This window comes from Mauremys reevesii, linkage group 12 (genome assembly GCF_016161935.1).
Source record: "Mauremys reevesii isolate NIE-2019 linkage group 12, ASM1616193v1, whole genome shotgun sequence".
NCBI lineage: Eukaryota > Metazoa > Chordata > Testudines > Geoemydidae > Mauremys > Mauremys reevesii.
The window spans coordinates 1,281,734-1,292,950 of record NC_052634.1 but is presented as its reverse complement, the minus strand read 5'-3'; the positions used below and the strand labels follow the sequence as shown (position 1 = coordinate 1,292,950).

The 11,217-nt window shown below is 48.4% G+C and overlaps 1 protein-coding gene across 2 annotated transcripts; it reads right to left on the bottom strand.

Moving 5' to 3' along the window:
- Nucleotides 1–312: 312 nt before the first annotated feature.
- MPZL3 (myelin protein zero like 3) lies at nt 313–9,609 on the bottom strand. 2 transcript variants are annotated; one of them, XM_039496807.1, is made up of 6 exons: nt 9,283–9,609; nt 6,747–6,913; nt 4,857–5,067; nt 3,546–3,711; nt 2,744–2,807; nt 313–612 (listed from the first exon to the last, which is right to left on the bottom strand). In XM_039496807.1, exons 1-6 carry the CDS (start codon nt 9,320–9,322, stop codon nt 586–588), a joined length of 675 nt encoding a protein of 224 aa, XP_039352741.1. In that variant the 5' UTR covers nt 9,323–9,609; the 3' UTR covers nt 313–585. The 2 variants fall into 2 exon arrangements, with proteins under 2 accessions (XP_039352741.1, XP_039352740.1); XM_039496806.1 differs by lacking the exon at nt 9,283–9,609 and adding an exon at nt 8,258–8,389.
- Between the last annotated feature and the right edge of the window lie 1,608 nt (nt 9,610–11,217).

The window sequence follows — 11,217 nt, the reverse complement described above, 5'->3', positions numbered from 1 at the left end:
CCTTTTAGCCCACACTCAGATATGTCCTTTGCCAGTGGGCCAAATCCAGCCCTGTCATGCTGGTGTAACTCTTCAGCAAGGATGCACCAGTGTAACACGAGCCACTTTCACTACATGTGTCTCAGGACCACCTACTTAACACGCTACCTCTCACTCCTAACCAGCCTGTGCTTTAGGCAATTTCAACTTAAGGAAACTGGAAGACAGTCATGTGATCTAGGGAACAATCCGACAGACACAAACTCTACACCAGAGAATGTGCTGAGTCAATTGTTAGCAGAGAATGAGCTTGTTTAACTGGAAGCACTGTGGTTTCATTAAATTGAAAGCTATATTTCAGGTTTATCTGCCTCTGCCTTAAGATATTGCCAAGTGGGTTATGCATACAAAAGACTTGCTTTTTTTTCAATAAATAACAATATTTTAAAATCATCATTCCTATGGCTGAATAAAAGTTGATTCTCCCATCTCAGAATTCTTCTCCCAATGCGCCAAGAGCCACTGGGTATCCGGGGTTCTTGTGGCCCTCTGGAAGAGATTTTCAATACTGCACATTCTCCCTTCATCTGCAGCTTTGGCCTTCCATCAGTACGGTTCCTCGTCATCTGTGTCCTGGACAGAAAGTATTGGGAGAGCAAGATTAGGCACGAAGACCTGAAACAATTCAGATGTTCAGCACAGACCTGAGTTGGGCCAGTTCAGACAAGAGATTAAGTGTTTCCCAGAAACTGCTCATTTTGAAAAGGCCAGCACTCCTGCAAAGTCTGCAGTCCAATCCTTCTGGCATGTCACTGAGGAGCCCAGTTACACTGGCACTGCAAGAAATTCGTGTGGAGCAGGTTTAAGAGGAGTAACAGCCAAACCTCAAGCACAAGGCACCTGCCACACCAACCCCCAAACACTCGCTTCCTTTGAAAGCACCACTCCCTACAGAGAGCTGATCCAGAACAGCTCAAGCAGCCATTTCCTTCCTGCAAAATCTCCACATGAGACTGGAGAGCCCCCAGCCTGGTGCGTTTAGAAGATAAGCACATGCACTCAGAGTGCCTGCAAACAGGCTTGTGGGCGGCCACACGGCACTGTTAATGTATTTAAATCCTACTGCTAAAGTCTGCCTCTGCTCCTAGCAACCCCATGCCTTCAGATCCCCAATATCTTACGTTAGTGACCATGATAATCTGGCACTCTCGCCTTATGGTGACCTCAGGTCATTGCTCTGACAGAATAGGAGGCACAAACTTACCTGCCTTATCAGCAAACACCTCCACTGGTTTCCCACCCCTTTCATGACCCAAGTCCAAGCAGCTTCCTTGGTTTTGCTGTGTGCAACTGATTTTACAATTGAAAATATTTTTATGATGTATTTAAAGATGAACAGAAAAACACGTCACAGCAGCGCCACATGCTGCTGCATCAGCATCACTGAGACAAGGTGCCTCCTAGAGTGCTAAAAATTCCATTGTCAGCGAAGAACGACGTCTCTAATGACTGATGAAACATTCAACATGAAATTAACAGGATTAAATCAAGCTAACTAAACTTTACTGAGCGATCAGAGGAAACTATCAGATCAATCCCTCCTTGTTTTAAAACTCTACACGTTTGATCAAGCTTCTCTCATTGATCCCATCTGTCTCCATTCCTTTGCCTGCTGCTTCCAGCAAATACCACCTGCTTCAGTCCTATCCCTGTACACAATCTCACCACTGTGTGCGAGGGAACCTTCTCTACTACCTTCACCCATCATCTGCAATAGCCTCCATCTCCCACATCAACATCAACTTTTTTCAAAAAACAAAAACTTTCTGCTTTCTTCCCATGTGCCCCTGGTTTGACCCATGGTAAGTGGAGCAGATTAGGCGACTACATGAGACAGAGACATGGCAGTGAGGGTTGTAGACTTATTCCCCAGCCCTGTAGCACACTGGGAAGGACACGATGAGAATGCTCCCTCTAATCACGCACATCAGGGCACGTGTACTGGGATGTAACGTGCCTTTGGCTCTGCTTGTTCAGTGCAGCACGGGGAAGCTTGGATATGCTTTCCAACAAGGCAAGTGCAGATGGTGGAAGGAGAGTTTAGAAGTTCCAGTACAATAAGTTTAACACCAAAGCCACTGCAGGTGCTAGAAGAGGTTGGTGATGGAGTGATAGCAGGTGAACAGAAATAGAAGCAATAGAAGCACAGAAATCAGAGAGTTTAAACAGGGTTCTGTTGTGACCAGAACAGCATGAGTATGGAGATTTCTAGTCAAAAATACCCAAGCTAACCCAAGTCTGCATGCTACCACCTTTGGAAGAAAGTAAAATGCAGGTATGCGTTTCTGTCTCCAGCCTCTCCCTCTCCGCACTGCTTACCCAGCAGACACAGCCTACTAGCCCTGCTCCACCTTTGGAGTAAAGAGACTCACCACAGTCTCTGCAGGAAAAGGGCAGCTGAGTGAGTTAAGAGGTTAAAGCACTGGCTTTTCACCACTAGACACCTGGGGTTTGATCTGGATTAAGTCTCACGTGAAATGAATTTGGTGGGTCTCAAGCTAATCACACGCACCCAATAATACAGCACTTTCTACCCAAAAAAGACCAGATATGGAAAGCACTAAGAAGCATCAGCTGAGCTCTGTGAGGAGCTCACACCAAGCTCTTGGGCACTATCCCTGGCTCTAGCCACTGCTCTCAGCCCTCACTCTTATGAGAGCTAACAATGATACAAACACTTACAGGAACGTTTACTTGCACTTACCACACACTGCAAACACCATGTGCCCATCCTCCCCAGGCAGGTGCCCTGCTCAGTGTGCTCAGGCCTGCAGAAAGAGCACAATGTTAGGTCAACGTGTCTCCTGCTCACACCCCAATACAGCCCCGAGACTGGGATTGTTTTCTAACACACAGGTCACTTTCCCAGTCCCTTACACTAATTCATCAGAAATGCCTTCTCTGTAATTATGTTTCAACTAGAAAAGCAGAAGACCAGAATGTTAGGCTCCTTATTTCAAAGGTTTGGCCATTTGATTTAGCTTTGCCATGCAAACTCCTCCAGCTGTCTTTTCATCACACTATTAACCACAGAAATTTCTGTTTGGCTGGAAAGTTTCAGCTGCCATTAACCAAAATATTTTAGTTAAAAAGATGGTGAATTTAATTGTGACTTGACATCCCAGAAGAACAAAGTGGTGCATTTACAAGGGAGCCAGTTAACGTTAGAATAGTGGGTTTTGTGACACAGACATTTGGACTGAAACCCTCCACAGGGCTTACTGACGTGGACTGGATTAAGTCTGGCGATGGAGGTGAAAGGCTCTCTATCCCAACAACAGTTTAGCTCAGCTGCCCCACAAAGAGGATGTGATGCATTTCACTCAGTTACATTCCCACAAGGTGTTTTCAGAGACTGACCACCAGCTGACTTGTGCTCATTGACAATGAAGTCTCACTGACAGAACCCCAGATGTTGTGGGTTATGAGATGTGGAGGACAGAAAAAACCCACCCACAACCCCAGACCAGAAGGGAAATGGGGATTAGGTTCCATGTAAAACTTACTCATCAGAGACTTCAATGGATGATTTCTTATAGCCAGATTTTTTTCTATGCTTTAGGACTCCAAATTTCCTTCCCATCCTCACCAGCAGCAGAATGACCACAATGACAGAGGGGAGGAACACTAAGATGGATAGCAACACTGCTGAAGTTAGCTGGAAAGAAAAGCCTGCAGGAGAGAGAGAGAGAGAATAGCAGTAAATATGGCTTTGTTTTATCTCTATGGCAAATATTAATCCAGCACACAGCATCCCAGCCTTTTTTATAAAAAGCACAGCGCTTGCTGGGGTTAAAGGAACTTGTGACAAAGTCCTGTCAGGGAACTCAAATTCAGAACTAGACTCCTCCCATGGAGGGGAGGACAAAGATTAAATCTATCTGGCTGCAGTGAAGGAGCACAACTTAGCCTATGTCTACAATGGCAACTGAATGACAAAACTTTTGTTTTTCAGAGGTGTTAAAAAAAACAACACATCCCTGAAAGACAAAAGTTTTGCCAACGACAAGCACCGGTGTGAACAGCGCTTTTCTGCCGACAAAGCTAACCCTGTTCGGTGGGGTTAGAAGTTTTTTGTCAGCAGGAGAACCAACAAACAGCGGGTACACGGTGTGACTTTTAGCAGCCCAGCTGAAGCAACACAGTTGCTGTGTAAAAGCTGTGTAGTGTAGACCTAGCCTGAGAGCAGCACATTCAAAGCTAAGTGAGAGGGGATCACATCAAACTGATGGACATACCCAATCCGCAAGCCCAGGGACTGCTCTCTCATACAGGGTAGATGAGGCATTTGCCTAAGGCAGCTATTCCTTAATGTCTGTGAAATGTCAACTCAGTGTTAAGATATCAGCTCCCAGCAATGCTACCTGATTAATGCTGTACCCTCTTAGGTGGGAACCCGAGACTGCCAATCTTGTGTACTGAGCCTCTGCTCAGGGACGCCCATCACCTCCACTACCACCTCCTGTTCCACTGTACATGAGCTGACCCCCAATGAAGTTTGGGATGATCTGAACTCCTAAGACAGACACCAGGGTAGATGCCTGCTCTTAGGAAAATGCTGCTGGCATCTTCTGTCTCCATGCAGGACAGACACAACCTTAAGTTTTCGCCAAAAGAACACACACCAAACTGCATGGATCTCAATTTATCTAGCTGGAAAGGAGAGGGGCTGAGCTGATGCCCTGGTTGCATTTAAACCTGTAGTTCCAGGAAAGCTAGACACCAGATCTGGTGCTTAGACTCCAAAGATTTCTGGCAAAACAGGAATGCACTCATGATAAATAAATAGGGAGAATATTGCCATGCTAGAAACTTACCCCTGTGTGTGACTGTCAGCTTGGTCTGGGGGATGTTGTGGTGCACATCTGGGGGATTCTTCACGGCACAGGTGAACGTCCCATTGTCATTCATCGTCGGGTTTTGGATAGCAATGGAGGCATCACCCTTGGCAACGTTCCCAACCCATGAAATTCTGTCTCTGAATGTTCCCACTACAGCTGGGTATGCAACAGACTGATAATGAAAAATCTGAAAGGGGAAAGACAATAATTGTTCCAATAAGTCATTCTCCAAAAAGGGGAGAGAGAAAAACTCCTTTAGGAGAGTAACAGAATGAGAAAGAACCACCCCTTCACAGGCATCCCACCTCAGATACACCAGGGGCTCACAAACCTACAACACTGGGCACCATTGCACCAGCTTTTCAGATCTTTTTTTATATTTTTACCAAGGGGGAAGAGAGGGTGGAAATGCATGTCAGGGTCTCCCATACCCATGATACAGCCCTGAGGATCTCCCTTCTTGCCCACCAGTCTCCAGGGCTCGCATCAGAGTCACCATCATCTTTCTGGCGATGGAGGATCTAAGACAGAAGAGGATGCTCTGGTGCAGTGGTTCTCGACCTGCAGCCCGCTTACAGCCCAATCAGCACACAGCTGTGACCCATGTGACATCCTCAGGGCCATACAAGTAATATATACTGTGTGTGGATGTGGCCCACATAACACATAGAAAGCTACATAAGCGGCCCACAATGGTAAATAGGTTGAGAACCACTGCTCTGGAGGTTAGGGTACTATCCTGCGACTATGTGACCGTGGGCAAGTCACTTAGTTATTCTCTGCCTCGGTTTCCCATCTATCAAGTAGGGATAATAGCACATCACTACCTCTCAGGGGTGTTGTGGGTATAATGCATTAAGATTGTGAGACACTATGGTAATACCTTAGACAGACAGCTTTTCAAGATAATCAGTTAAAGCAACAAGGTGGGTGAGGTAATCTTTTACTGAATCAACTGTCGGTGGTGAGAGACACAAGCTTTTGAGCCACACGGAGCTCTTCTGCAGGTCACAGCTACAAATACACCACATGCACTCAGTTCCTTGGTCATCTGGCAGCGCCAGTCCGGAATTGTAGTGTTCCCTCCCCTGCTCCCTGTAAAGCACTGGAGGCACGGCATAACTGAATGCTGCAGTCAGCAGATCTGACTTTAGTTCACACAGTAGTGCTAACTTCCCTTCAGTTCACTCCTGCTGGCTGGCCACAGGGGACTTACCAGAACCTACTTCACACAGACACCACCACTTCCTTCCAGCTGCAACCTACCATTCCCAAGAGCTCAACCTCAGCTGAGCAGAGGAAATCACTGATGATTTACACAGAGAATGAGCCATTTATGAATTTATTTTACATCTATGCACCTGTGACTGGATTTCATACCACTGCCAACAATAACTGGTAAGAGCCCATAAATCCTTTAGGACTATCTGTCATCATCAATGCCTGCAGACTGGCTCTCCACACACACCACTGCCACTCCAAGATAAATTATACCTGCATTCTGCCACATGGCAAAGCTGCCACGGTACGTTCTGCACGGGGAGCTTTCCAAACCACATGGTCCCCAGTGCATTTATATGGATGTCTAGTTTGCAATGGGACAGTCATCTCTTAGGGTTATAATACTTTGCATTTACATGGTACCATTCGGCCCAAAGGATTTTAAAGAAATTCAACCAATGTATATACAGCAGCACTGAAATGCAGCCACCTCTGGAGTGGAGGGTGACAACCAAAGAGCCCACCACACAGCAGAGAAGCACACTGACACGAACACTGACTTTTTACACAAAATGCCACGGGATCTTCAAGCTTCTGCCCAGCTGCAAGAAAAATTCTTTGGGACACTCATCTGCAAGCACTTACTGTCTCCATACGACCACCTGTGAGGGGCTGGTAAGTCCAGTCTACAGTCAGCTTCTGAGTTATGGGAGAGAAGGATCTGAATGAGCATTTCAGGGTCACCTGCTCATCAACAAAAGCTTGTACTTCATGATCCACATTAATTTCCAATGAAAGAGCATTGCAGACACCTGATGAAACAAGCCCCAAAGAGAAAGATTAGATGGGAATTTTTGTAAGGGACACAAGTGAGATAGCAAAGCTGCCCCAGTGAAGAACTGATGGCTGTCTGAATCTCCACATACATCTATCCCATCCCCTTGCACCCACCCAACTCCAAGAAATGCAGGGACTGCAGACCCGGGGATTCCTCTAATGGTGGCAGGAATTCAGCACTGTTTCATGCTTAGCTCACAAACAGAGTATTTGTTTGGAGGTCACTGCCAAAGCCCTCCATTACCCAGTTATGGGGATAAACAAGTCAAAGAGTAGGTAATCGAACACAACTGGACCAGAGAGAAGGTCAAAAGTGCCAACTTCAGGGCTCTTCTTCTCATTAATAAATCAACATATAGTCCCTCTCCTGAAGTTCTGTCCTGCATTTGCTCATGCCTGTCTTCTTTACTTTGTAAGCTCTTTGGTGCTGAAAACATGCTTCTTCTTAAGTTTGTAAAGCGCTATGTAAGTTTATGGCATTACAGAAGTGTTGTGCAGTAATAAATACAAAATACGGAGACCTGAAAACAAATTACAGTATTTTTTCCACAAACGTAAACAAGTCTTATCCCAACTGCCTGCATTGTAGAGCGAAGGAAGCAAAGGGAGGTGGGAAAAAGTCACAACTGTCAAGAATTGTAGCCAGGGTCTCAGAAAGTCTGATGGGGAAAAACCACTGGCAAGTGAGTTTATCAAAGTACTCAAAAAGGGATTTGTTTCATCATCATAAAAACAGTAAGAAGATAAGAATGGCATTACTGGCTCAGACTAATGGTCCATGCAGCCCAGTATCCCGTCTTCTGACAGTGGCCAATGCCAGGTACTTCAGAGGGAATGAACAGAACAAGCAATCATCAAGTGATCCATCCCCTGTCATCCACTCCCAGCTTCTGGCACTCAGAGGCTAGGGTCACTCAGAGCATGGGGTTGCATCCCTGACCATCCAAGCTAATAGCCATCGATGGACCTGTCCTCCATGAACTTATCTAGCTCTTTTTTTAATCTTCTTATACTTTTGGCAACATTCCCAGTGATGAGTTCCACAGGTTGACTGTTGTGTGAAGTAGTAACGAGTCATCAGAAGACACTAAAAATTAACACTTAGACCATATAGCACTTTTCATGCAAACATCTCTAAGAGCTATACAAAGGTGAATGGGAATCACTCAGCACAGTTTACAGATGAGGAAACTGAGGCCCAGACAGGTGAAGTGATTTGCCCAAACAAGTCATTGACAGAGTCAAGGATCGAACCCAGATGGCCTGACTCCCATTCTAGTGCTCCCCAACCCAGTATCCATTTCTATTGCTACAAATACCTCTAAATGATGGTGTGTGTAGAGCCAGGGCCCAAACACAGGCATCAGGGGAAGCTCTGCTCCCTAGACAAAGCCTAGACATTTCAACAGCACTTATGCACCATTTCAAATGCTAAGGCTGCACCTGATGCAAGGCCCTCACTCGCCCCCACCTACTGCTGATGGATCCGAGCTGGGAACTGGTGTGTCCGGGTGACTCAGAAAGCTTGCTGGGGTGCAGCTGGGTCACTGTTACTCAATCACTTCTGGGACACACCATCTGAAGCTACTTATGCTCCCCACCCCAAATGTCTCCCTCTTCTCTTTAACTGCCCCCATACCCTCTCTGCCCCTAAAGCACTGTGGGACTGGGGGGACTAGTCACACCTTCCACCAAAACAGAACCCCCTAAAACAGCTCCCCTAAAAGTACAAACCACAGACATACCCTCCATCAGCTGCCCCTAAACATGCTGCCAACCCCACACGTAATCCTCTTTCAATTAATCCCATAGACACACCCCTCCCAAATTCCTGCACGCCTCAACCAAACCCCTTTAATCTGTCCCACCAGTCCGGCCCCTGCCCCCATGTCTGGTCTTTCCACCTCCAACCTGGACCACTAGACACAGCCCCAACCCCACAGGTCACCATAGCCCTCCATCCACAACCCCCAGTCCTACAGACCTCCCCCAGTTCCACCCCATCATCCCCAATCTCACAGACTCACTCCTGGTCCCCCGATTCCTCATCCACCCCCCAACATCCCCAATCCCACAGTCACCCCCAGTTCCTCCAATCACCTCGTTCCTCTGGATCCCCATCCACCCCCAACCCCACGGAGTCACCCCCAGTTCCCCAGGGCCCCAATCACCCCCAGCCCCATAGAGTCACCCCCAGTTCCCCATAGCCCCCATCCAGCCCCACAGACCCACCCCCAGTTCCCCAATAACCCCGGTCCTCCTGCCCCCCCCCATCACCCCAGCCCCGCAGACCCGCCCGGACCCCCAGCCGGAAGAGGCGGCCCCGACCCTGGCCCGCGCTCACCGTACAGAAGCAGGAGGCCGCCGGCCGCCCGGCCCCGCATCCCGGCAGCCGCTCGCGGTGTTTACGGCGCAGCCAGCACGGCCCTACCTGGCGGAAGGGAGGGCAAGGCCCAGGTGAGGCCGAACCGGAAGTGAGGCGCCCCGAAGGGCCGGGCGTGCAGGCCCAAGATGGCCGCCCAGGATGTTTCCATGGCAACGGGCCTGGCCCCAGCTCTGCCGCCTCCTTACCCAGCACCGGCTCTTTGCGGGGCTGGGGGGGAAGGGGCAGCAACACCACCGACGTCCAAGCCCCCGATAGGGCTGGCCAGGGGCTCCCTCACCCCAGCAGGACATCGTCACGCCTCGGAGCATGTGCCCAGACAGCCCGGGCTCTGGGCTGGTCCCTGTAGCCGGAAGTTCGAGGGGGGGGGGGGACCCATCTCCAGACGTAACACAACATTGCCTCACAACATCATTGTCAGTGCGATGACACACAGCCCCACCCCAGGACGTCTTTGTGCTGTACACAATCATTATGTTGCAACTAAAGCGTCTCGTTCTGTGACTTAGCCCTGGTCTACACTACAGGGTTAGGTCGAATTTAGCCGTGTTAGGTCAATTTTATAATGAATGCGTCTACACAAGCAACCCCGTCCCGTCGACCTAAAGGGCTCTTAAAATTGACTTCTGTACTCCTCCCCGGCAAGGGGAGTAGCGCTAAAATCGACCTTGCTGCGTCGAATTTGGGGTAGTGCGGACGCAAATCGACGGTATTGGCCTCCGGGAGCTATCCCAGAGTGCTCCATTGTGACCGCTCTGGACAGCACTTTGCACTCCGATGCACTAGCCAGGTGCACAGGAAAAGCCTCGGGAACTTTTTAATTTAGTTTCCTGTTTGGTCAGCGTGGTGAACTCAGCAGCACAGGTGACCATGCAGTCCCCCTCAGGATCTTAGAGCGCAGAATGTTTCTATGCTCCCCCTATCATCTCCGCCCCTGAGGTTATTGCAGATTAAAAAGCAAAAAAATGCACTCGCAATGACGTGTTTTCCGAGCTCATGCAGTCCTCCCGCACTGATAGGACACAGCTTAATACACGGAGGCATTCAGTGGCAGAGGCCAGGAAAGAATTAAGTGAGTGTGAAGATCAGAGGCAGGACACGATGCTGAGGCCAATGGATGTGATGAAGCATCTGTTGGGGGGAGCAAACGGGCATGATGAAGCATCTGTTGGAGCTGCAGGAAAGCCAACAAGAGCACAGACCCCTGCTGTATAAGAACCTACCCTCTTCCCCATGTTCCACAGCCTCCTCACCCAGACACCCAAGAACGCGGGAGGGGAGGCTCTGGGCACCCAGCCACTTCGCTCCAGAGGATGGCCCAAGCAACAGAAGGCTGTCATTCAAACAGTTTACTTTTTAGTGTGGCTACAATAAGCAATGCGGCATTGGCCTTCCCTCCTCTCCCACCCCACCCTGGCTACCTTGTCCATTATCTCATATTTTTTTTAATTAATAAAGAAAGACTGCATGGTTTCAAAACAATAGTTACTTTATTTCGAAGGGGGAGGGTGGTTGTCTTATAGGGAATTAAACTCAACAAAGGGGACAGGTTTGCATCAAGGAGAAACACACACAACTGTCACATCGAAGCCTGACCAGTCATGAAACTGGTTTTCAAAGCCACTCTGATGCACAGTGCGCCTTGCTGTGCTCTTCTAATCGCACTGGTGTGTGGCTGCTCAAAATCGGACACCAGGTGACTTGCTACAATGTCCCACCCCACCATAAACGTCTCCCCCTTACTCTCACAGATATTATGGAGCACACAGCAAGCAGCAATAACAATGGGAATGTTGGTTGCACCAAGGTCTGACCAACAGTGCCAGCAAGCTTTTAAATGTCCAAAGGCACATTCTACCACCATTGTGCACTTGCTCATGCTTGCTGTGGTATGGC

Excerpts from the sequence above, each read along its gene's own strand:
- MPZL3 (XM_039496806.1), bottom strand. The coding sequence starts at position 8,339 with ATGTCTAGGCTTTGTCTAGGGAGCAGAGCTTCCCCTGATGCCTGTGTT. Across the intron at positions 6,914-8,257 it reads ACACACACCATCATTTAGAG|GTGTCTGCAATGCTCTTTCA; the intron begins GTATTTGTAGCA and ends TTGTTTCATCAG. Across the intron at positions 2,808-3,545 it reads TCCATTGAAGTCTCTGATGA|GCCTGAGCACACTGAGCAGG; the intron begins GTAAGTTTTACA and ends CTCTTTCTGCAG.